Source organism: Dicentrarchus labrax, unplaced genomic scaffold, assembly GCF_905237075.1.
Source record: "Dicentrarchus labrax unplaced genomic scaffold, dlabrax2021, whole genome shotgun sequence".
Taxonomy (NCBI): Eukaryota; Metazoa; Chordata; class Actinopteri; family Moronidae; genus Dicentrarchus; species Dicentrarchus labrax.
This window is the reverse complement of record NW_026136723.1, coordinates 4,496,317-4,523,935: the sequence shown is the minus strand read 5'-3', so window position 1 is coordinate 4,523,935 and position 27,619 is coordinate 4,496,317. Positions and strand designations below refer to the sequence as shown.

The 27,619-nt window shown below is 38.6% G+C and overlaps 4 gene segments (V, D, J or C); 2 read left to right on the top strand and 2 right to left on the bottom strand.

The window, feature by feature from the left end:
- The window catches only part of LOC127358075 (Ig kappa chain V-III region MOPC 63-like), a 60,477-nt gene that overhangs the window by 23,189 nt on the left and 9,669 nt on the right, over nucleotides 1–27,619 (top strand). Inside the window, 1 exon segment of the V gene segment in view lies at nucleotides 8,928–8,963. Within this exon segment, the coding sequence occupies nucleotides 8,928–8,963 (36 nt within the window).
- On the bottom strand, nucleotides 12,187–13,260 carry LOC127358106 (immunoglobulin kappa variable 3-11-like). The segment is given in 2 exon segments: nucleotides 12,187–12,847; nucleotides 13,063–13,260. Coding segments are annotated over 2 exon segments (360 nt in total).
- Nucleotides 18,527–19,616, bottom strand: LOC127358100 (immunoglobulin kappa variable 4-1-like). The segment is given in 3 exon segments: nucleotides 18,527–18,543; nucleotides 18,989–19,285; nucleotides 19,383–19,616. Coding segments are annotated over 3 exon segments (387 nt in total).
- Nucleotides 19,949–26,838, top strand: LOC127358118 (Ig kappa-b4 chain C region-like). The segment is given in 2 exon segments: nucleotides 19,949–20,094; nucleotides 26,335–26,838. A coding segment is annotated over 1 exon segment (270 nt).

Here is a 27,619-nt window from a genome sequence, read left to right as displayed (position 1 = left end):
GTGTCTCTCTACAAAGAGTTTATGCACTCAGGGAAAACTCATAATCCATCTAAAAAATAACCACAAAGGCAAACAAAAGATTTGACAAAGGGACAGAATTTAAATATCAGTGATAAACATACTTCATTATTCCTTTATGGTTGCAGTAATAACACACATGCGTTTGTTTGCTGGAATAGAAAACACACATATTTGGTAAATTATGTTATAGACATTTGTAGAGATCTGTTAAAGCTTTTTTTTTTTTTACCAATGAGTATGTTTGAGTTTTAATCAAAAAAGCTTGGATATAAAATAAAAAATATATAATATTTACAATATTATTATTCATACTCCATGATGAAAGAATTTAAATCATACCTTGACAGAGGTTACCTTTGATGTGCAGCAGCCTGTTTCAATAAAAGCATTAAAGTATAACTTTAAAGATATGGAATATTTAGTGTTTAAATGTTCAAAGTGAATTATTATTAATTATATTTTTTTATGAAACCTCTTTTGTTTTAGTTTCAGTGCAGCTGTTGAGTCAGATCAGTTCCTCTCCAGCTGAGGGAGGTTTTTGTACGACGTTGTATCACTGTGTGAAAAGCCAGCTGTGACTTTGCTGACAGTAGTAAACTCCTGAATCTTCAGCCTGAACTCCACTGATGGTCATGTATATATAAATAAAATATCATATTATTATTATCATAATGTTGTCATTATTGGAAGAACTTATAATCTCTGTACTAAATATCAAAATCAGTTCTCTGACAACCTTAATGTACTACATATCCAAACATTGCTTCATATAATCTATTCTGTCCCAAAAACAATCAGCATTGATTGGTTACAAACCTTTTAGATACTTGTAAAGATAGTTAAAGTAGTGCTTCAAAACCACCTTAGCTGTGTTAAAGTTCAAAAACCTTTGCAGACTACTTATGACAAAATACTGTCCTTCAGTTTGTTCAGGATCATAAAAACTGTCTGAGGTTTGTGGATCAGTGTCTGAAGAATGTCTGTTTAAAGTTCAGAGGTTGAAGTTAATGAACGTCTCTTCTTTTGTGGACTACAGATGAAACTGCATTGATCTATGTCTGATCACATATTTTATGTTTTCAATATGTGAGTTTGTAATTTTCTTCCAGCTTTAAGATCTTGATCTCTCTCTTGGGTCAGTTTTCCCAGATGAAGGTCAGGGTGACGTTTGCAGGAGAACATGGGAACCAGGCTTCATCTTAAAAAACCTACATACATTTTATTGATCCACCTGTTGGTTCTGTGGAAATTAACAGAGGTGATTTGGAAATGATGCCAAATATAAGGGTTGTTAGATATATTGTGCTGTTAACATGTCTGGGTTGCTTCAGTGAACTGTATCAGTCTCTGCAGTAGCTTCCAGCTGCAGCAGTCAGTTCAGTTTCTGTTCAGTCTGACTGTGGGAGGTTTTTGTACGACGCTTTTTCACTGTGTGAACACATCCTGACTGTTGATAAGATGAGCACTCTGACAGTAGTAAACTCCTGTATCTTCAGCCTGGACTCCACTGATGGTCAGAGTGAAGTCAATTCCATTCCCTGCTCCACTTCCACTGAATCTGGAGGAGATTCCAGATTGTCTGTCTGATGTTCTGTAGATCAGAGGTTTAGGAGCTTCTCCAGTTTTCTGATGGTACCAGGCCAGGTAGTATTGTGAACCAGACCAGTGAGCAACTTGTGTACTGGCTTTACATTCAATAGAAACAGTTTGTCCCGGTTGGACTGATTTGGCTGCTGGCTGAGTCACAACAACATTCTGTCCAACAGACCCTGAGGAGAGAGAAGAAACAATGGACATGAGATGGTGAGGTGAAACTCAGCTACACTCCAAATGATTTTCACAGCACAGAAAACTGATTTTCCTCACCCTGAGTGAAGCAGACTTTTATTTTGGCATTTCTCCACACTGGTGTAGTAAAGATACTTGATATAAAGTGTTTTTTATTCATCAGGGGCGCATGAAACACTTTAATGTAACATATTTTATTTTAAATGTAGGTTTGCATTATAGCTTACTGTTCTAAATACCTTTATTTTGAACCGGAAGTTAATACGCTGTTTCTCCGCATTTACCATAATGCTGAGAATACTTGTACACTCGAAATTTAAGTGCGGCTGATTTGACCACGGAGATCGGACTCACGGCTGGATTGACCGCAGTCTACTAGCCTACTGTTTCTTCTCCACAGCACCGTCCTGTTAATGACAACATCCGGTCTCAGAATATGAAACAACAGGCCTTTTTTCCGTTTCTGTTTTCTAGTGATTTTATTTTTTGTTATATGAAATAGAAAATGAAAATCGAAATTTTTTTAAAATTTCGCTCATCCCTTTTTGACCATGAAAAAGAAAAACGCCATGTATTTCCATTTTAATTTTTGTATTTTAAAACGAAAATCAAATAACCACTCGTGTTTTTTTCTGAAAGGAAAATCCAATGACCAAAAGATACACGGACCCTGTACCGGACAGACAGTCAGACTCGTCAGATAAAGCACGAGGAAGGAAAGAGAGAAAGAATGATACAATAGTAATACATATTTAAAAATCAATTACCATCAGATCGATATATTGATGCATAGTATGGACAAAATAATAGAAACACCTCAGTATAACGTGATACAGTTCAACAGCAGCACAGTCACAGGGAAAAACTGCTAGCTTTGCTGCTTACAGTGTGTAATGGATGCATTATGTTTTCCTCTTAAAACACAAGTTGAAAAACCAACATTAATCTATATACATTTATGTGTTTGTATGTCTGCAGGTGTTTGCTGAGTTCCATCGCATTATAAATGTGAAGCTATGTAATCAGTTCTACTGTGAGGTTGACAGATACACACCTCAACTGATTGCCCTGTACAGAGAGACGGACAGGCAAGACAGCAGAGGCACTCCGAGAGATCTTCAGGATTTATGACCGCCATGGGAGTTTAAGATTAACTTTGCTGGGAGCACAATGATGGATCTTGATGATGACTCTATGATTATGTAAGTTGAACTGGCTTGATGTGCTGGTAAATATTTCTATCATGATTATTATGTTTTGGTTGTCAATCTAGGAACAACATGATGTAAACATGAGACGCAGTCTGGTCCTTCGTGCCCCCCCGGTGTACCTAAGAGAGGATGACTATGAGTTCTTCAAGACCTGGAATGTAAGTATTTAGTGCACTCAGAAATGTCAATATCAATGACATGTACCATGAAATATAGTATGGGAAACGCCTCTTTTCATGTTCAAATGGATGGATAGGTTGTTTTTTCTCTCTCAGTATAATGCTAAAATGTGGTATGTACAATGAAAGAGTGATTGGGGACCTCCTCTCCAAATTAGAGAGAAATCCACAGTTCTTGTTTCATGCAAATCTCTTTCTGTAAGTGTATTTGAATCCAATATGAGTCTTCAGCTGTCTGAGTTAGAATGATGTTGACATTGTTAATGATACATGACTTTAAACCTTTTTACTGGAATTATCCTCGTCATTGGATTGTTTGTATTTTTCAGCAAGAAGATGAGCCAGATGTTGCTGACACTCCTGTGGGTCTCCTTACTGTGGTCACTGACAACACAACCCATTTCAGCCCCACGAGCATTTCTGTTGTCATCGAAGATGAAATTGTTGTGAGTGATCTCCCTAGGTTGACTGATGTTAAGTTTTTAGAGAACTGTTCAGGAATCAGTGTTCTTAACTCCTGCTTTTAAAATAAATCAGGCTGTGGCATTTTGTTTTATTTCTCATCTTAATGGCATTACTAGAGAATCTCTAGCAATGCCAACCAATGCTAACCCTATTGATCAGCCCAGGTTTTTGTACTGAACAACTTGTGGGAATTGACTGTTTAATTCATGCACTATACATGTTTAATGTTCTGTTGCCTAATGCCTGCATTGATGCACTACCTTGATGTTGCCAGTTGAAGTACGGCACAGTAGAAACCAGTACTTTATTTTAATGTTTTATTTTAAAAAGTGAGTTGCAGCCTTCCAAAATTTTTTTTAACAGTGTTAAATGGCTCCACATTCTAATAGTTGTCATTGCTGTTGAGGATGGATTATATTTAGAATCTTATTGAATTTGATCATGAATCCTTTGTGAGTTTTTATCATAATGTTTACTGAATAATGTAAGATGGAGACCCAAAATACTGAATCTACCCTCTGTAGCAATGACCACTATCAGAATATGGAACTATTAACACTTAATGTACTTTAAAACACATTTAGTTTTTTTTTCTTTTAATTGATGACAAGCACTTTGTTTTGACTGAGCTCCTTCGATTCGTAACTTTTAAAAATCACATTGTGTTGAATAAAAAAAGTTGTTAAATTGTCACTGTGGTGTCACTTTAATGTTTTCTAACATTATTAGCTGGTTATAATTGTGAAGTGGGCTGACATGAGTATTTCAGTTTAGAATTATTTTGAGTGGATGTCCCACATTATGAGTGTATTACTCCCTAATGTAAGTTGAGGAATATCAATATTTATAAGATAACATTGAGATAATTTATGGCAACTGTAAATGTGATTTTTATTTTATGTAAACTTAAAACATTTAAAAACATCACTAAAATATTGTTGTGTAATCTGTTACAAAATCATTTTGGAGTTGTGTGAACTTATTAGGGTTTACAGTGTAGAATACAAAACACACAAAATTACTTAAATATGTTATCAACATTTTTAGTGATTTGTAATTTATTTCAACAATGAGTATGTTTGACTATGAACAATGTTAAGATATAAAATTAAAATATAATTATAGTTTTAGTGTTCATGTGTTATCATACTCCATGGATTTCACTTATCAATGAATTGAAATCATACTTCGAGAGAGGTTACCACTGAAGTGCAGCAGACTGTTTCACACCCTGTTTTCATGAAAGCATTAAAAATATGACTTTTTAAATACTGAACATTTTGTGTTAAAACGTTCAAAGCTAATCATTATTAAGTATGTTTTTAGTGAAACCTCTGTTGTTTTAGTGTCAGTGCAGCTGTTGAGTCAGATCAGTTCCTCTCCAGCTGAGGGAGGTTTTTGTACGACGTTGTATCACTGTGTGAACGAGCTGGAACTCTGCTGACAGTAGTAAACTCCTGAATCTTCAGCCTGAACTCCACTGATGGTCAGAGTGTAGTCAGAACCAGATCCACTTCCACTAAAACGACTTGAAACTCCAGACTGACGGTTTGAAGCTAAATAAATCAGGAGTTTAGGAGCTTCTCCAGGTTTCTGAAGGTACCAGTGGAGGTTGCTACCAACACTTGAACTGGTTTTACATCTGATAGAGACAGTCTGTCCTGGAACAACAGACTGAGATCCAGGAGACTGAGTCAGGGTGTTTTGTCCTGATGAACCTGAAAACATGAAACAGAGGAGAAGGGTTATTGAGACAAATCCAGCTTGGAGAAAGATGATCAACATCCAAACAGAAGAGTATCATTTCTTTAACATGGAGAATAGATGGAAGAAGGTAAATGCTGCTTGTTTCACTGTTTCTCCATCATAGCAGAACATCATTGTGGTGAACCTGGTTGCATCCTGAAGCAAAGTTTTCAGAAGAGAGTCTCACCCTGAACAAGGAGCCCCAGGGTGGCCAGCAGTAGAGTCAGTGACATCATCATTGTGCTGCCGGCGTGTCAGTGGCTCTGAAAGGCCTGGACAGCCACTGATCAACACTGGCCTCTTAAAGGCTGGGAGCAGAGAGGAAGGACACATATGCAAACACACAGAGTCAGTGAACTGTAGCTGTTCTCAACATATCATGCTGTTTCCTCCTCACTGCTGGGAGTACTGACTGTTTAAATCATCCTCATGCTGATTCACAGAAACTCACAATGCTGTATAATAATTTCATACTAATCTAAAACTAAATTAAACAGTTTATTTTTTATTTACTTAAATACAGAAAGAGAAAGACATGGTGCTCATACAGGTAACTGAAATTGAAAACTAAGCAACTAACTTCATTTTACAGAAAGTTACTTTCAACATTTTTACTCATCACTGACAACACTGGACCAAACATTATTAAGGACATAAAAACGTAAAATATATCAAATGTGGATTATAAGAAACTATCAATTATATAACTTAAGAATTTAAGAGTTGTCATTAGAAGTGTAAATTACAGTATGCTGTACATCTACATCTACTCCAGAAATATGTTGCTCTCTCTGTCACAGTGTTAAACTGGTTCAGTCCCTAACTGTCAGGAAGAGATGATGTAGTCTCACTTGGTTAACAGTCATCTGCTACTATCAACTATAATCCCACAAGGCTTCATCCTAGGTCCTCTTTTGTTCAGACTTTACATGCTGCTATTGTTTGATACTGCAATCTATGGTCTATTTAAATCACTCTATATCTTTTCAAAATATGCAGAATCAGTTAACATGTATATCTCCAAGTGCTCCCAAAATCCAGACAGACATTCTTAGATATTAGATATCACATTTTCTGAATGGTGTCCAGAATGTGTGCGTCCACAGTGAAATATCTTACTGTAGTAAGATGGAAAGTAGAATTTCATACTGTACGCACAACATTTACTACTACTGACAGTAATTGATTAAAAATCTCCAAAATATTTGACAAAACATTTACACCACCATACAATGTGCTCCCTCAACCACATATCACTCCTGTTGTCCAAAGCCTCCACTGTGTCATTGTCCCACAACAGATCCAATTTAAAGTCCTTCTCCTCACTCACAAAGCCCTCTATAACCAGGCCCCCTCCTACCTCACTGACCTGCTCCACTGCCGCACTCTGTCACAAAGCCTCCGCTCTTCTGATGCCAACCTCCTGTCTCCACCACCCAGGACCAAGCATCCAAACCAAGCCTTCTCCATAGCTGCACCCCAACTCAATCCTCAAACACATCAGAGACTGTACAGATTCATCCACATTAAAATCACTAATCAAAACCAGCCTTTTCAGAATTGCTTCAATGTGTGATTGTATTTTTTTGCTGGTTGTTTGATGATCTTTTTAACCTATGTATTTTAACTTATGTGAAGTGTCTTTGAGTACATGACAATATATATATGTATATATAAATAAAATATCATTATTATTATCATAATGTTGTCATTATTGTAAGAACTTATCATCTCTGTACTAAATATCAAAAATCAGTTCTCTGACAACCTTAATGTACTACATATCCAAACATTGCTTCATATAATCTATTCTGTCCCAAAAACAATCAGCATTGTTTGGTTACAAACATTTTTGATACTTGTAAAGATAGTTAAAGTAGTGCTTCAAAACCACCTTAGCTGTCTTAAAGTTCAAAAACCTTTGCAGACTACTTATGACAAAATACTGTCCTTCAGTTTGTTCAGGATCATAAAAACTGTCTGAGGTTTGTGGATCAGTGTCTGAAGAATGTCTGTTTAAAGTTCAGAGGTTGAAATTAATGAACGTCTCTTCTTTTGTGGACTACAGATGCAACTGCATTGATCTATGTCTGATCACATATTTTATGTTTTCAATATGTGAGTTTGTAATTTTCTTCCAGCTTTATGATCTTGATCTCTCTCTTGGGTCAGTTTTTCCAGATGGAGGTCAGGGTGATGTTTGCTGGAGAACAGGGGAACCAGGCTTCATCTTAAAAAACCTATATACATTTTACTGATCCACCTGTTGGTTCTATGGAAATTAATATTTGTTGAGTGGACAATGATAGACATGAGTGATTTTAAATTCTGCAAAATATGAGGGCAGATATGTTGCGCTGTGAACATGTCTGGGTTGCTTCAGTGAACTGTATCAGTCTCTGCAGTAGCTTCCAGCTGCAGCAGTCAGTTCAGTTTCTGTTCAGTCTGACTGAGGGAGGTTTTTGTACGACACTTTTTCACTGTGTGAACACATCCTGACTGTTGATATAATGAAAACTCTGACAGTAGTAGACTGCTGTATCTTCAGCCTGGACTCCACTGATGGTCAGAGTGAAGTCTGTCCCTGATCCACTGCCTGAAAAACGTCCTGGAATCCCTGACATTCTCTCATTGGTGTAGCGAATTAGCAGTTTAGGAGTTTCTCCATCTTTCTGTTGGTACCAGGCAAAACAGTATGCACTGCTACAACTCCAAACCTCCTGACTGCTCCTACAGCTGATGGAGACGGAGCCTCCCACAGCAGAGCTCACTGCTCCAGGCTGAGTCACTGTGACCTGGCCTCTGGACTCTGAGGATACAGAGACAAAAACATAAAGCAGCGTCATGGTTCTGTGGGCTTCATTTCAGAGGGACGGATGTTCATAGAGGAGAGGAGTTTGATTCTCTGGACTTTACCTGTGAAGCAGCAGCAGAGGAGAGTCCAGATGAGGACGGAGATCAAAGTCATGTTTTTGATGAGGAGGATTTCTGTGTCTTCTGTTGTCATGAAGGACAGCTGTCAGTCATCCAGTGTTCAACTCTCAGGACTATAAACTCTCCCAGAGCACTGGAGCATGGTGCTGCTGATGCAAAGTGGCTCTCTATGGAAATGCTCTGACTGACTCCAACAGGGACTTGGATTACTCTGATGATGCTGTTTCTCAATGGATCAATGACTTTATCAGAGTATTGATTAACAATGTATCAGTGATCATTTTAATGTGGAATGGGCTTGATGACTGCACAATGATTTTCTTTCAGAACGTCTTCTGTCTGCTTTAATTTAATGCTAGAGAGATCAATGTTACTTTCAGACATATGGAACAATAAATATGTAAAAATGTGATTCATTCTGAACAATTGTGGCACTGTTTGATAAATAGAACATGAAATAGTTCATTCTTTTAAAAACAGGAACTGTTGATGTTGACTTTGTTGTGTTCAAAGTCAGAGAGCCGTGTCTCTCTACAGTGAGAGGTTTTTGTACGACGACTCAATCAGTTTGTATCACTGTGGTACACGTTCGGTGGAGGAACCAGACTGGAGATTGGAAGTAAGTTCAAGTTTTGATGTATTTTATAAATTCATGAGCAACATTTTCTTTTCTGCAGGTACACTTTTGTCCAGCCATTGAAATATCAAATGTTTGATTCTATTTTTCTCCATTAGTTTTGTACAAAGAAGGTAAACTGTTACCAATTAAATTGTTAAATTATCAATGTCATTACTACAATTCCTCGGTGAAGAGCAGAAGTCATTTATTTCAGTTATAAGATTGAAGTGAAAAGTTGAGTACTTGCAGTTTAAGCTTTGTCAGACAAAGTCAGAGAGCCGTGTCTCTCTACAGTGAGAGGTTTTTGTACGACGACTCAATCAGTTTGTATCACTGTGGTTGACTTTTGGTGGAGGAACCAGACTGGAGGTTGGAAGTAAGTTTCTGCTCAAATATTAAATATCATATCATCAGTTAATGTTTTAATTTCTGTGTTTGAACATTTGTAGTAGATATAAATTTCCACTGGGCTGATCTAAATCACTTTAAAGACTAAATTTTATTGTTGGTTTAACCTTAAAGTTGAACTCAAAGCAGCTTTACTGAACTGTTCTTTAAATGTTCCAGTTAATTAGTGAAATGTGAACAGCTTGAACTGCAGGAAAGATTAAAGAACAACACTCGTACTGTACAAAGGTTTTTAAAATTCTGTCATTGATTCTGCATTTTCAACTGCAGTTAAAATAACATTTAATAGTGTGAATGATAAATGTTAGGAATGATTCCAAATGTCTGATCTTCTAAAATGGCACAAATTGTGTTTTAACCTCAGTTAGAAATAACGCTGACACTTTTCTGAAGCTTTTTGTGTTTTTCAGTCCGTCTGTTTAACAATTCAACTGTGGTTGTCAATTAGATTTTGTTGATTATTGATATTCAAAGTCTATTTTTATGGGTTTTTTTCAAATAGTCTAAAATAAAATCCCACCAAAGACACGTTTTAAATGTTGATATTTATAATGTGCTTCTGTTATTTGCAGTGTAGTTTGATATATTTCAGGTCATATGAGGACTGTGTCTGTGCTGATGTGCATGAGAGGTTTCTTAAAGGGAAGTGAAACAATGTGTGAGTGAGTGACTGCTGGAGCAGAAAAACCATCTGACAGAAACTCCTTAAAGGAGAAAATCAACTCTCACACAGTAAAGGTGTCCAAGTGGCTGCTGGTTGATTGACAGCTGTGTGGTCCCTGTCCTCTAATCTGATCCGTGTCTCCTAGGTGATGTCCGTCCCACCCTGACGGTGCTGCCCCCTCCAGTGAGGAGCTGCAAAAGGGGAAGGCCACGCTCATGTGCCTGGCCAACAAGGGCTTCCCCTCAGACTGGAGTCTGTCCTGGAAGGTGGACGGCAGCAGCAGCAGCAGCAGCTGGGAGCAGAGCAGGAGCCCCGGGGTGCTGAAGGACGGCCACTACAGCTGGAGCAGCACCCTGAGGCTCTCTGCAGACCAGTGGAGGAAGGTGGGCTCTGTGACCTGTGAGGCCACCCAGGGCTCCCAGACTCCGCTCTCAGAGACACTGAGGAGAGACCAGTGTTCCCAGTCCTGACCTGACTCACTGGGACTCTGCTACTGGTTTTACTCTGCTACTGCTCTCACTGTGCACTCTGTAACTATCTCTCTCTTTCATTTGACATGTTTCAGTCAGAATATTTACTAGCTTGTTGCAGTGTTTCAATATTATTTCACTGTTTCCAGATAATAAAGACGTGTTCATCAAATCAGTTGTTTTCATCTTTTGCTCTTGTTGGGCCCATGCGCCATCCTAGTGGTTGTCTTATCAGCCCAATTATCCTGCCTTTGTTTTGCTCACGCTCCATCCTACTGGTGTCTTACTTGCCTGCCCCGTCAGGCCTATGTTCTTATCACAGAACCCACAGGCTTCATGGCCTACACTAGTAGGCCATGACATTTTCTTTTGGCTCTCCTTTCATCATGATTACACCATTAGAATCTAGTTTGCTGTACTTCTATTTTTTAAAAACCATTTATTACCTTTTCCTTACACCATTATGTCACAGATGTCTTTTACTGTATTTTTTAAAAACTTTATAAACTTTATAATATGATAAGAAACTTGTGTTACAACCACACACATACATTTGGTATAATCAGTGCTCATTTCTAGTTATGATAAGAAAACTTGTGTTCCAACCACACATTCTATATGTTCCACACATTAAATCAAAACTTTACTAAATAATCATGGTGCTTACTACTGATAAGAAAACTTGTATTTGTGCTTATCATGAAATTATATAAACTTGAAACACATGCCTTCATTAACATCCTTGTGAGCTTATACCAATCTATTCTACTTAACACTCAAAATCATCATTACTTAAAACATAGTGCTCTCTACTTGATTTCCAGTTATCTGTGTGAACAAACCATAGTGCATTAGAAAACTTTTGTGTGATTATTGTGTGATGAATTGATTACTAACTTATAATATGCACTAACCTACACTAAATTTTATACTACACATCTTTATTATGATCAAAGTGTCTTAATGATTTTCTCTTCATGGTGTCAGTGACTGGATTAAATCCAGAGAAAAACTGAGCTGAGAAAAATGTTTAACTTCTCCAGAATGTTTAAGATAATGTAATGTACAGCCATATATACTGTATATCAAAAGAGTTTATACACTCCAACAAAACTCCTCATTATTGTTTGATTAGTACAAACCAGTGATGGTCATAGTATAAGTCCATAATATGTTGTCATAATCAATATGAATACCTTCATCACTGTACAACTGTTTCTGATATAATCATTACAGATTTGTCTTCAATAATAAACCTTTGGAACAATAAATAAATCATCCAATCATCTCTTATTACTGAATAGTTTATATAGTAAGCATTGTAATATTGTAATTGCTTTTGGTGTATCTAAAGAACACAAATAATTTTTTGAATAAAACCACATGAATTAAAAAACAAACTCTTAGTGTGATATAAAAAGCACAATATCGTCACCATAAGGAGAAACATCATAAATGTAATCTGTTGTTCTACCCCTTGAACTATTTACATACAGCTTCTGCTGAAGAACCACAAAGACAAATAAAAAAGTTGATAAAAAGAAGAATTCATTGATTAAACTGATTTACATACTTCATTAATCCTTTTTTCTTTTAGTTATAAAATAAATTAGGTTTCTAGAATACAAAACACACAAAATTACTTAAATATGTTATAAAAATTTTTAGGGATTTGTAATTTATTTCAACATTGAGTATGTTTGACTATGAACAATGTTAAGATATAAAATTAAAATATAATTATAGTTTTAGTGTTCATCTGTTATCATACTCCATGGATTTCACTTATCAATGAATTGAAATCATACTTCGAGAGAGGTTACCACTGAAGTGCAGCAGACTGTTTCACACCCTGTTTTCATGAAAGCATTAAAAATATGACTTTTTAAATACTGAACATTTAGTGTTAAAATATTCAAAGCTAATCATTATCTACGATGGGTTTTTTTTGTGGAACGTCTCTTTAGTGTCAGTGCAGCTGTTGAGTCAGATCAGTTCCTCTCCAGCTGAGGGAGGTTTTTGTACGACGTTGTATCACTGTGTGAACGGAAAGCTGGCACCCTGCTGACAGTAGTAAACTCCTGAATCTTCAGCCTGAACTCCACTGATGGTCAGAGTGTAGTCAGAACCTGATCCACTTCCACTGAAACGACTTGAAACTCCAGACTGACGGTTTGTAGCTGTATAAATCAGGAGATTAGGAACTTCTCCAGGTTTCTGAAGGTACCAGCTGAGGTAGCTACTAACACTTGAACTGGTTTTACATCTGATAGAGACAGTCTGTCCTGGAACAACAGACTGAGATCCAGGAGACTGAGTCAGGGTGATTTGTCCTGATGAACCTGAAAACATGAAACAGAGGAGAAGGGTTATTGAGACAAATCCAGCTTGGAGAAAGATGATCAACATCCAAACAGAAGAGTATCATTTCTTTAACATGGAGAATAGATGGAAGAAGGTAAATGCTGCTTGTTTCACTGTTTCTCCATCATAGCAGAACATCATTGTGGTGAACCTGGTTGCATCCTGAAGCAAAGTTTTCAGAAGAGAGTCTCACCCTGAACAAGGAGCCCCAGGGTGGCCAGCAGTAGAGTCAGTGACATCATCATTGTGCTGCCGGCGTGTCAGTGGCTCTGAAAGGCCTGGACAGCCACTGATCAACACTGGCCTCTTAAAGGCTGGGAGCAGAGAGGAAGGACACATATGCAAACACACAGAGTCAGTGAACTGTAGCTGTCCTCAACATATCATGCTGTTTCCTCCTCACTGCTGGGAGTACTGACTGTTTAAATCATCCTCATGCTGATTCACAGAAACTAAACATGCTGTATAATAATTTCATACTAATCTAAAACTAAATTAAACAGTTTATTTTTTATTTACTTAAATACAGAAAGAGAAAGACATGGTGCTCATACAGGTAACTGAAATTGAAAACTAAGCAACTAACTTCATTTTACAGAAAGTTACTTTCAACATTTTACTCATCACTGACAACATTGGACCAAACATTATTAAGGACATAAAAAAGTAAAATAGATCAAATGTGGATTATAAGAAACTATCAATTATATAACTGTTCAGACTTTACATGCTGCTATTGTTTGATACTGCAATCTATGGTCTATTTTAATCACTCTATATCTTTTCAAATTATGCAGAATCAGTTAACATGTATATCTCCAAGTGCTCCCAAAATCCAGACAGACATTCTTAGATATAAGATATCACATTTTCTGAATGGCGTCCAGATTGTGTGCATCCACAGTGAAATATCTTACTGTAGTAAGATGGAAAGTAGAATTTCATACTGTACGCACAACATTTACTACTACTAAAAATATCTGATCAAACATTTACACCACCATTCAATGTGCTCCCTCAACCACATATCACTCCTGTTGTCCAAAGCCTCCACTGTGTCATTGTCCCACAACAGATCCAATTTAAAGTCCTTCTCCTCACTCACAAAGCCCTCTATAACCAGGCCCCCTCCTACCTCACTGACCTGCTCCACTGCCGCACTCTGTCACAAAGCCTCCGCTCTTCTGATGCCAACCTCCTGTCTCCATCACCCAGGACCAAGCATCCAAACCAAGCCTACTCCATAGCTGCACCCCAACTCAATCCTCAAACACATCAGAGACTGTACCGATTCGTCCACATTAAAATCACTAATCAAAACCAGTCTTTTCAGAATTGCTTCAATGTGTGATTGTATTTTTTGGGGGGGTTGTTTCGTGATCTTTTTAACTTATGTGAAGTGTCTTTGCGTACATGAAAATATATATATGTATATATAAATAAAATGTAATATTATTATTATTATTGTTAGGAAGTTGTCATTATTGGAAGAACTTATAATCTCTGTACTAAATATCAAAAACAGTTCTCTGACAACCTTAATGTACTACATATCCAAACATTGCTTCATATAATCTATTCTGTCCCAAAAACTATCAGCATTGTTTGGTTACAAACATTTTTGATACTTGTAAAGATAGTTAAAGTAGTGCTTCAAAACCACCTTAGCTGTGTTAAAGTTCAAAAACCTTTGCAGACTACTTATGACAAAATACTGTCCTTCAGTTTGTTCAGGATCATAAAAACTGTCTGAGGTTTGTGGATCAGTGTCTGAAGAATGTCTGTTTAAAGTTCAGAGGTTGAAGTTAATGAAAGTCTCTTCTTTTGTGGACTACAGATGAAACTGCATTGATCTATGTCTGATCACATATTTTATGTTTTCAATATGTGAGTTTGTAATTTTATTCCAGCTTTATGATCTTGATCTCTCTCTTGGGTCAGTTTTTCCAGATGGAGGTCAGGGTGACGTTTGCAGGAGAACAGGGGAACCAGGCTTCATCTTAAAAAACCTACATACATTTTATTGATCCACCTGTTGGTTCTGTGGAAATTAACAGAGGTGATTTTGAAATTATGCCAAATATAAGGGCTGTTAGATATATTGTGCTGTTAACATGTCTGGGTTGCTTCAGTGAACTGTATCAGTCTCTGCAGTAGCTTCCAGCTGCAGCAGTCAGTTCAGTTTCTGTTCAGTCTGACTGAGGGAGGTTTTTGTACGACGCTTTTTCACTGTGTGAACACAGCTTGACTATTAACAGAGTGATGACTCTGACAATAGTAAACTCCTGTATCTTCAGCCTGGACTCCACTGATGGTCAGAGTGAAGTCAACTCCATTCCCTGCTCCACTTCCACTGAATCTGGAGGAGATTCCAGATTGTCTGTCTGATGTTCTGTAGATCAGAAGTTTAGGAGCTTCTCCAGTTTTCTGATGGTACCAGGCCAGGTAGTATTGTGAACCAGAGTACTGAGTAACTTGTCTACTGGCTTTACATTCAATAGTAACAGTTTGTCCCGGTTGGACTGATTTGGCTGCTGGCTGAGTCACAACAACATTCTGTCCAACAGACCCTGAGGAGAGAGAAGAAACAATGGACATGAGATGGTGAGGTGAAACTCAGCTACACTCCAAATGATTTTCACAGCACAGAAAACTGATTTTCCTCACCCTGAGTGAAGCAGAGGAGAGTCCAGATGAGGACGGAGATCAAAGTCATGTTTTTGATGAGGGAGGATTTCTGTGTCTTCTGTTGTCATGAAGGACAGCTGTCAGTCATCCAGTGTTCAACTCTCAGGACTATAAACTCTCCCAGAGCACTGGAGCATGGTGCTGCTGATGCAAAGTGGCTCTCTATGGAAATGCTCTGACTGACTCCAACAGGGACTTGGATTACTCTGATGATGCTGTTTCTCAATGGATCAATCACTTTATCAGAGTATTGATTAACAATGTATCAGTGATCATTTTAATGTGGAATGGGCTTGATGACTGCAGAATGATTTTCTGTCAGAACGTCTTCTGTCTGCTTTAATTTAATGCTAGAGAGATCAATGTTACTTTCAGACATATGGAACAATAAATATGTAAAAATGTGATCTTTTCTGAAGCTTTTTGTGTTTTTCAGTCCGTCTGTTTAACAATTCAACTGTGGTTAATTAGTTTTAGCTGATGATTGATATTCAAAGTCTATGTTAATGTTTTTATTTAAAATAGTCTAAAATAAAATCCCACCAAAGACATGTTTTAATGTTGATATTTATAATGTGCTTCTGTTATTTGCAGTGTAGTTTGATATATTTCAGGTCATATGAGGACTGTGTCTGTGCTGATGTGCATGAGAGGTTTCTTAAAGGGAAGTGAAACAATGTGTGAGTGAGTGACTGCTGGAGCAGAAAAACCATCTGACAGAAACTCCTTAAAGGAGACAAATCCAGCTTGGAGAAAGATGATCAACATCCAAACAGAAGAGTATCATTTCTTTAACATGGAGAATAGATGGAAGAAGGTAAATGCTGCTTGTTTCACTGTTTCTCCATCATAGCAGAACATCATTGTGGTGAACCTGGTTGCATCCTGAAGCAAAGTTTTCAGAAGAGAGTCTCACCCTGAACAAGGAGCCCCAGGGTGGCCAGCAGTAGAGTCAGTGACATTATCATTGTGCTGCCGGCGTGTCAGTGGCTCTGAAAGGCCTGGACAGCCACTGATCAACACTGGCCTCTTAAAGGCTGGGAGCAGAGAGGAAGGACACATATGCAAACACACAGAGTCAGTGAACTGTAGCTGTCCTCAACATATCATGCTGTTTCCTCCTCACTGCTGGGAGTACTGACTGTTTAAATCATCCTCATGCTGATTCACAGAAACTCACAATGCTGTATAATAATTTCATACTAATCTAAAACTAAATTAAACAGTTTATTTTTGATTTACTTAAATACAGAAAGAGAAAGACATGGTGCTCATACAGGTAACTGAAATTGAAAACTAAGCAACTAACTTCATTTTACAGAAAGTTACTTTCAACATTTTTACTCATCACTGACAACACTGGACCAAACATTATTAAGGTTATAAAAACGTAAAATAGATTAAATGTGGATCATAAGAAACTATCAATTATATAACTTAAGGATTTAAGAGTTGTCATTAGAAGTGTAAATTACAGTATGCTGTACATCTACATCTACTCCAGAAATATGTTGCTCTCTCTGTCACAGTGTTAAACTGGTTCAGTCCCTAACTGTCAGGAAGAGATGATGTAGTCTCACTTGGTTAACAGTCATCTGCTACTATCAACTATAATCCCACAAGGCTTCATCCTAGGTCCTCTTTTGTTCAGACTTTACATGCTGCTATTGTTTGATACTGCAATCTATGGTCTATTTAAATCACTCTATATCTTTTCAAAATATGCAGAATCAGTTAACATGTATATCTCCAAGTGCTCCCAAAATCCAGACAGACATTCTTAGATATTAGATATTACATTTTCTGAATGGTGTCCAGATTGTGTGCCTCCACAGTGAAATATCTTACTGTAGTAAGATGGAAAGTAGAATTCCATACTGTACGCACGACATTTACTACTACTAAAAATATCTGATCAAACATTTACACCACCATTCAATGTGCTCCCTCAACCACATATCACTCCTGTTGTCCAAAGCCTCCACTGTGTCATTGTCCCACAACAGATCCAATTTAAAGTCCTTCTCCTCACTCACAAAGCCCTCTATAACCAGGCCCCCTCCTACCTCACTGACCTGCTCCACTGCCGCACTCTGTCACAAAGCCTCCGCTCTTCTGATGCCAACCTCCTGTCTCCACCACCCAGGACCAAGCATCCAAACCAAGCCTTCTCCATAGCTGCACCCCAACTCCATCCTCAAACACATCAGAGACTGTACCGATTCATCCACATTAAAATCACTAATCAAAACCAGTCTTTTCAGAATTGCTTCAATGTGTGATTGTATTTTTTTGCTGGTTGTTTGATGATCTTTTTAACCTATGTATTTTAACTTATGTGAAGTGTCTTGGAGTACATGAAAATATATATATGTACTTATAAATAAAATGTAATATAATTATTATTATTGTTAGGAAGTTGTCATTATTGGAAGAACTTATAATCTCTGTACTAAATATCAAAAATCAGTTCTCTGACAACCTTAATGTACTACATATCCAAACATTGCTTCATATAATCTATTCTGTCCCAAAAACAATCAGCATTGTTTGGTTACAAACCTTTTAGATACTTGTAAAGATAGTTAAAGTAGTGCTTCAAAACCACCTTAGCTGTGTTAAAGTTCAAAAACCTTTGCAGACTACTTATGACAAAATACTGTCCTTCAGTTTGTTCAGGATCAGAAAAACTGTCTGAGGTTTGTGGATCAGTGTCTGAAGAATGTCTGTTAAAAGTTCAGAGGTTGAAATTAATGAACGTCTCTTCTTTTGTGGACTACAGATGAAACTGCATTGATCTATGTCTGATCACATATTTTATGTTTTCAATATGTGAGTTTGTAATTTTCTTCCAGCTTTATGATCTTGATCTCTCTCTTGGGTCAGTTTTTCCAGATGGAGGTCAGGGTGACGTTTGCAGGAGAACAGGGGAACCAGGCTTCATCTTAAAAAACCTACATACATTTTATTGATCCACCTGTTGGTTCTGTAGAAATTAACAGAGGTGATTTGGAAATTATGCCAAATATAAGGGTTCTTAGATATATTGTGCTGTTAATATGTCTGGGTTGCTTCAGTGAACTGTATCATTATCTGCAGTAGCTTCCAGCTGCAGCAGTCAGTTCAGTTTCTGTTCAGTCTGACTGAGGGAGGTTTTTGTACAACGCTTTTTCACTGTGTGAACACATACTGACTGTTGATATAATGATAACTCTGACAGACTGTTTCATTAATAATACAATAATGTGCTGAATTGTTAAAAGTTAAAATATATATTTTTTTATACAATCCTGAGTTTTCATTTCAGAGAAGCTTCTGGGTTTTTTTTGTTGCAGTACAGCTGTTGAGTTAGATCAGTTCCTCTCCACCTGAGGGAGGTTTTTGTATGACATTGTATCACTGTGTGAACGGGAAGCTGCCAGTCTGCTGACAGTAGTAAACTCCTGTATCTTCAGCCTGGACTCCACTGATGGTCAGAGTGAAGTCAATTCCATTCCCTGCTCCACTTCCACTGAATCTGGAGGAGATTCCAGATTGTCTGCTTGATGTCAGGTAGATCAGAAGTTTAGGAGCTTCTCCAGTTTTCTGATGGTACCAGGCCAGGTAGTATTGTGAACCAGAGTACTGAGTAACTTGTCTACTGGCTTTACATTCAATAGAAACAGTTTGTCCCGGTTGGACTGATTTGGCTGCTGGCTGAGTCACAACAACATTCTGTCCAACAGACCCTGAGGAGAGAGAAGAAACAATGGACATGAGATGGTGAGGTGAAACTCAGCTACACTCCAAATGATTTTCACAGCACAGAAAACTGATTTTCCTCACCCTGAGTGAAGCAGAGGAGAGTCCAGATGAGGACGGAGATCAAAGTCATGTTTTTGATGAGGAGGATTTCTGTGTCTTCTGTTGTCATGAAGGACAGCTGTCAGTCATCCAGTGTTCAACTCTCAGGACTATAAACTCTCCCAGAGCACTGGAGCATGGTGCTGCTGATGCAAAGTGGCTCTCTATGGAAATGCTCTGACTGACTCCAACAGGGACTTGGATTACTCTGATGATGCTGTTTCTCAATGGATCAATCACTTTATCAGAGTATTGATTAACAATGTATCAGTGATCATTTGGATGAGGCTTTAGTTTGAGTTTCATGGCCAAAGTTTCTCCTTCAATACTTTGTGAATTCCTCCTGATTCACTACGACACTAATAAACATCATTGTGGGAAACATTTAAACCAAATAGTCATTTTTTTATTATTCATAATCTCAATTAACATGTTAATTTGTGTGTCTATATATACACTTTTAACATCTCACAAACAAAAGGTTCAATACATATTCATAGTTTGTGAGTTGATTTTAAACACTTTAACTAGTTATTACATAAACTGGGTAAACTGGGAATGTGTTTGGTGAGTTTGTTTGTGTCAAAGTCAGAGAGCCGTGTCTCTCTACAGTGAGAGGTTTTTGTACGAAGACTCAATCAGTTTGTATCACTGTGGAGGACTTTTGGTGGAGAAACCAGACTGGAGGTTAACTGTAAGTACTGTTCACTTCTACAAGAACTCAAAATTAATTTAAAATCTATGTTTATTGAATGAATAGAAGTTTTACAATAATAATTTTGCTTATAATATGTTTAATTACATTGAAGTGACCATTACAGGCTTCATTTTAATATAGAACAAATTCTGTCTGATGAAAGAACTTTCTACTTGGCTTTAAAATGTTAAACATGATGCTTAATTAAAGTGTTAAAGTTTTTATTGTTCTTAAGATATACAGCCACTTATTGAAGACAACATTCTGATCAATGATTTCTCCTCTGACAAAGTTCTGTTTTCATACTTACAGAAAAGATTTATATTCAGCAATAAGAAACAACATGTAATGTAGGAACTACAACAGGGGTGTCCAAACTATGGCCCGTGGTCCGTTTTTAATTGATCCGCAGCAAATTCTAAAAAATATAATGAATATGGCCCACACATTGAACTTGCACTTAACTGTATTGTACTTCTTAGTTTTAACGCTAGGTGGAGCTACTGTCTTTAACACAGCAGCATCTCTACAAAACAGGATTAATCAAAGACCAGAATGACAGAAACAAAGAAACACAAGATAGCGAGTGAATGTAGAAAATTTCCGACATGGCGGGAAAATGAATATTTCTCCACATAAGCTAAGGGGAAATGTGTCTGTTTGATTGGTAATGAAACTGTTGAAGTGATGAAAGAGTACAATGTACAATGAAACCGAACATCAGACCTACACGTCCTATACTGGCGCCGAGCGAGGACAGAAAGTTAAACAAATGGCAGCTAGCCTGCTAGCTCAACTACAGTATTGTCCGTGCTAACAAAACACAGGAAAATGCCACAATAGCTAGCTACGAGGTAGCTCAGCTCATTGCCTGACACGGGAAGCCTTTCTCAGATGGTGACTTCATAAAACAGGGCCTCACTAACGTAATAATGTGAATTCAACAACGTTAGCCTGTCCAGAAACAGTTGTGCAGCGAATCGAAGACTTGTCAGCTAACATAAAACATCAACTGTCAGATAAAGCTTTTGATTTTTATTCCATTGCATGTGACGAGAGCACAGACGCCACAGACACAGCACAGCTGGTAATTTTTTGGTGCAGAGTTTGTCAAGGCTAGTTGACTGAACCCAGGAGCACACACAGACAAGATGGACGGTTTAAGGGTCTTTATTCCACACGCACACACACTGAGGGGGATGAGGGGCGGCCACGGCAGGAACAGGCAGGTGAAGGGGCAAGAGAGACCGGCGACACGGAGGCACTGGGGAGATGACTCTGGAAACAGAACTGCACAAGAGGATCCCTGGAGCTCAGGAGAGAAAGTGGTCAGACAGGAGAACAGGCACAGGAAAATCACAAGTTGACTGGAAATAGCAAGCTACACACTGGAAGGAGCCACAAAAGTACCACCAAGTTGGCTGAAACAATCTGGCGCTGAATGGGAGGAAGACCGGGGTTCTTGAAGGCTGAGGTTGATGAATTGATTGAGCGCAGGTGAGATAGCACACAGGTGAGGTGAATAGAGGCCGCACCCTCATCAAACACACACACAGGGAAGGAGGAGGAGCAAAGGGAGCAGGAGGGGAGCAGAGCCATGACAGAGTTGACGATATAACTTTTGCATTACGTAGGAGCTGCTTGATCTTAGGAGTCTAAAGGGCACAACAACGGGTAAAGACATTTTTGAAGCTGTGTCAGATGAATTGACAAGATGGGACTAACATGGAACAAGCTGTGTGGAGTTACAACGGATGGGGCTCCAGCAATGACAGGCGAGCACAAAGGAATGGCCTCGATGGTGTGCGCCAAGGTGCAAGAGAGTGGAGGCGAGGCTGTTGAAATGCACTGAGAGTCTGCAATCAGAACTTATCGAAATGCAGTGTGATGATTCTCTGAAGAATCAACATCAGCTTCTCTTCTTACCCAAATTCTACCGTAGCTTGGAAAGGGCCAAGTTTCCTCTGATGAGACGCCACGTAAAACGAATGATGTGTCTGTTCGGCTCAACATACATATGTGAGCAGGCATTATCTCTGTTAACTCTGAACAAAAGCAAACTGAGAACCAAAATGACTGACAGCCATCTCTATGATGTCCTCCGCATCTCAAGCCTGGCAGCCTGGTGTTCAGAGAATAACCTTGCTCTGAACACCAAGAAAACCAGAGAGATCATCGTCGACTTCAGGAAGCACAGCACCGACCCAGCCCCCCTCTACATCAACGGCGAGTGTGTGGAGAGGGTCCACACCTTCAGGTTTCTCGGCATCCTCATCTCCGCCGACATCTCCTGGACAGAGAATATCACGGCAGTCTGCAAGAAGGCTCAGCAGCGGCTACTCTTCCTGAGGGTCCTCAGGAAGTACAACCTAAACTCCAACCTGCTGCTGACCTTTTACCGCTCATCCAGCGAGAGCCTGCTGACATACTGTATCACAGTATGGTACAGCAGCTGCACCGTTGCAGACAGGGAGAGGCTCCAGAGAGTTGTAAAGGCAGCACAGAAGATCATTGGCTGCCCTCTCCCCTCCCTGATGGACATTTACACCGCCCGCTGCCTCAACAGAGCTAAAACCATCACCAAAGACAGCTCCCAGCCTGGCTTTGACCTGTTTGAACTGTTGCCCTCAGGGAGGCGCTAGAGGTGCCTTAGGACTAGAACAAGTAGATTCAAGAACAGCTTCTTCCCAAAAGCAATAACCACCCTGAACTCTCACATGCACTGCTCTTAGTTCAACCACCCCAACCCCCGGACTCTCTTCAGTCACTATTAAACACTGTTAATTACTGTGCAATACCATTCAATGTGCAAAATTCCACACCATAATGGGCAATATATATATATAATATATAATGTGCAATATATATATATATATATATATATATATATATATATATATATATATGTCTTACACTGTATATAGCACCATATTTATTTGCAAATGTACACACTCCTCAGGCCTGCACACCCTACCTCCCTTTGTTTGTTGTAATTATCACTTCATGTCCTGTGTTTATATTGTATATACTTTGATAATTGTACTGTTTTTTTGCAATGCCATTGGAGTTGACTATTTAATCTCATCGTACATGTGTACAGTGACAATAAAGGCATTCTATTCTATTCTATTCTATTTAACCACCAAACTTACTCCTGACCTGCCACTGCTCCCACTGAGTGCAACACTGTTCCCATCATAGGTGAGTTAAAAATATAATACACAGTATTCATGTTTTAACAAGCCCAATAACTGATTTGCATGACAAGCTTGAAATGTACTCATTCCCCTTTTCCCCTTATTATCCTGTATATAGGTGGAAACTCTTTATACAGGGCTGTGAAGGGGGATCACCATCCTGACTAAGAACCAATCTGAGACTGCTGTTTTGAGAATGAACTGAATTAAAACCCATTAATAGAAAGATGTGAGTGATGTAGACTGTTACAGTTATCAAGCATTATTTATCTACATTTGATTGATTTTGCCAACTTTAATACTCTATAGGTGAGGCGATATACCTCACTATAATGAGTAGGCCAGCCTTTCGTATATATTGTTTTATATTTATATAGTATGTGTCCCTCAGTGAAAAAAGTTTGAACACCCCTGAACTACGATGTCTGCTTTCACACTTCTGAAACGTAATCTGTCAACACATACACAGTGCAGGTGAGTCAGGGGTCAGGGTTTATAATTGATCACAATGAATAATAATCATAAGATATTTATACATGGGCCTATAACAATATTAAAGTGTTTTATAAACCATTTATTAATTCTGTATGTATTCTGTGTTCGGATGGGGGTTGTTTGAAGTTTGATTGTACACTGTGTGTGTGTGTGTGTGTGTGTATGTGTGTGTGTGTGTGTCCTCAGTGAACTGTATCAGTCTCTGCAGTAGCTTCCAGCTGCAGCAGTCAGTTCAGTTTCTGTTCAGTCTGACTGAGGGAGGTTTTTGTACGAGGCTTTTTCACTGTGTGAACACAAACTGACTGTTGACGAAGTGTTGACCCTTACAGTAGTAAATTGCTGCATCTTCAGCCTGGACTCCACTGATGGTCAGAGTGAAGTCAGTCTGTGATCCACTGCCTGAAAAGCGACTTGGAGTCCCTGTTGCTCGCTGATCAGCCAAGTAAATCAGCAGTTTAGGAGTTTCGACACCTTTCTGTTGGTACCAGGCTAGAACATCTTTTGTTTTATTTCTGGCAACAGTTACCCTCTGACTGTGTTTGCAGCTGATGGAGACGGAGCCTCCCACAGCAGAGCTCACTGCTCCAGGCTGAGTCACTGTGACCTGGCCTCTGGACTCTGAGGATACAGAGACAAAAACATAAAGCAGCGTCATGGTTCTGTGGGCTTCATTTCAGAGGGACGGATGTTCATAGAGGAGAGGAGTTTGATTCTCTGGACTTTACCTGTGAAGCAGCAGCAGAGGAGAGTCCAGATGAGGACGGAGATCAAAGTCATGTTTTTGATGAGGAGGATTTCTGTGTCTTCTGTTGTCATGAAGGACAGCTGTCAGTCATCCAGTGTTCAACTCTCAGGACTATAAACTCTCCCAGAGCACTGGAGCATGGTGCTGCTGATGCAAAGTGGCTCTCTATGGAAATGCTCTGACTGACTCCAACAGGGACTTGGATTACTCTGATGATGCTGTTTCTCAATGGATCAATCACTTTATCAGGGTATTGATTAACAATGTATCAGTGATCATTTGGATGAGGCTTTATTTGGAGTTTCATGGCCAAAGTTTCTCCTTCAATACTTTGTGAATTCCTCCTGATTTACTGCGACACTAATAAATATCATTGGGGGAAACATTTAAACCAAATTGTCATTTTTTATTATTCATAATTTCAATTAACGTGTTAATTTGTGTGACTATTTATGTTAAATTATTTATATAATATAGTGTAGATTATTGATTTCAGCATTGGTATTGTGTGCCTTTTAATGAAAGAGAAATGAATATTGCTTGTACACTTTTAACATCTCACAAACAAAAGGTTCAATAAATATTCATAGTTTGTGAGTTCATTTTAAACACTTTAACTAGTTATTACATAAACTGGGTAAACTGGGAATGTGTTGGGTGAGTTTGTTTGTGTCAAAGTCAGAGAGCCGTGTCTCTCTACAGTGAGAGGTTTTTGTACAACGACTCAATCAGTTTGTATCACTGTGGTTGACTTTTGGTGGAGGAACCAGCCTGGAGGTTAACTGTAAGTACTGTTCACTTCTATAAGAACTCAAAATTAATTTAAAATGTATGTTTATTGAATAAATAGAAGTTTTACAATAATAATTTTGCTTTTAATATTTTTAATTACATTGAAGTGACCATTACAGGATTCATTGTAATACAGAACAAATTCAGTCTGATGAAAGAACTTTCTACTTGGCTTTAAAATGTTAAACATGACGTTTATTTAAAGCCAAGTTTTTATTGTTCTAAAGATATACAGCCACTTATTGAAGACAACATTCTGTTCAATGATTTCTCCTCTGACAAAGTTCTGTTTTCATACTTATTCAGTTTACATATTATTGACTATTTAAATGAAATAATTTTGTGTGAGTGTATTATCTGGAAACAATTTTTTACTCAATCTTCCTCCCAGACTGATGAATGTAATGATATGTAACATCCTCACTATAACCAATGAATATCATAATGTCACTACAGCTTCTTCAACCACATGCTGTATTGGTAAAATTCATATTATGAGTTGGAAAAAGGATTTCAGCATTTAAACAGTTTGTCAGCAGTGAAGTCTGTCTGTTGTCATGGTTCAGTAGTGATGCTGCGTAAATGAAGACAGCAAACACACACTGTCTCTTATGAGTTTTGGATTGAGCTGAAAAATAGAAGAATAATGTCTTTTAAACTTTTAATAACATGTAATGATTGTTTATGTTTGTTAATTTAACCAAAGAAAGAGTTTCTGCTCTCAACTGTTTAGTAGTTTTAACTTTTTTAGTTGCAGTAAAAGAGTGCCAGTTTTAATGTTTTATCTTTAGTACTGAAACCTGTCTGTTGCCATGGTTCAGCAGTGATGCCTGTCTGTTGCCATGGTTACTGGATTCAGAGAGGGAAGTGAAACACTGAAGACCAGTTTCATCCAATCTGAGGAAGACCAACAGAAGCAGCAGCCTCCTCTGCTGCAACCAACAGGGTGGAGTTTATTTTCTCTCTGTATGAACTTTCTTCATATTGTCTCTCTGTCTCCTCCTCCAGTGGGTCGAGTCGTCCCCACCCTGACGGTGCTGCCCCCCTCCAGTGAGGAGCTGCAGCAGGGGATGGCCACGCTCATGTGCCTGGCCAACAAGGGCTTCCCCTCAGACTGGAGTCTGTCCTGGAAGGTGGACGGCAGCAGCAGCAGCAGCAGCAGCTGGGAGCAGAGCAGGAGCCCCGGGGTGCTGAAGGACGGCCACTACAGCTGGAGCAGCACCCTGAGGCTCTCTGCAGACCAGTGGAGGAAGGTGGGCTCTGTGACCTGTGAGGCCACCCAGGGCTCCCAGACTCCGCTCTCAGAGACACTGAGGAGAGACCAGTGTTCCCAGTCCTGACCTGACTCACTGGGACTCTGCTACTGGTTTTACTCTGCTACTGCTCTCACTGTGCACTCTGTAACTATCTCTCTCTTTCATTTGACATGTTTCAGTCAGAATATTTACTAGCTTGTTGCAGTGTTTCAATATTATTTCACTGTTTCCAGATAATAAAGACGTGTTCATCAAATCAGTTGTTTTCATCTTTATTATTATCAAAGTGTCTTAATGATTTTCTCTTCATGGTGTCAGTGACTGCTTAAATAATTTTAAAGAGAAAAACTGAGCTGATACAAAGAATATATATTATTCTTAAAATAAAACCACAAAAAGCATTTCATCAACATAGAGAGATTTAAAATGACTTTGATCAGTAAGTTCAACCCTGGGAATATTTACATACTGTTTTTGCTGAACAGCTCAACCGTACAGACAAATGAGTTAAAGTTTTAAGTTTTAAAGTTGCTCTGTGTGTAATAATTGGTCCTCCCTGTTTAAATACATGAGGAGGTCAAAATATTAGAAACACCTGAATTTTAACAGGGACAGTGTACATTAATTACACATTCCTGTAAATGCACACACATACACACACACACACACACACACTCTCTCTCTCTCTCTCTCTCTCTCTCACACACACACACACACACTCTCTCTCTCTCTCTCTCTCACACACACACACACACTCACTCTCTCTCTCTCTCTCTCACACACACACACACTCACTCTCTCTCTCTCTCTCACACACACACACACACTCACTCTCTCTCTCTCTCTCTCTCTCTCTCTCACACACACACACACACACACTCTCTCTCTCTCTCTCTCTCTCTCTCACACACACACACACACACACTCTCTCTCTCTCTCTCTCTCTCACACACACACACACACACACTCTCTCTCTCTCTCACACACACACACACACACACATACACTGTAAACCCTGAACAGTTCTGCTAACTCAT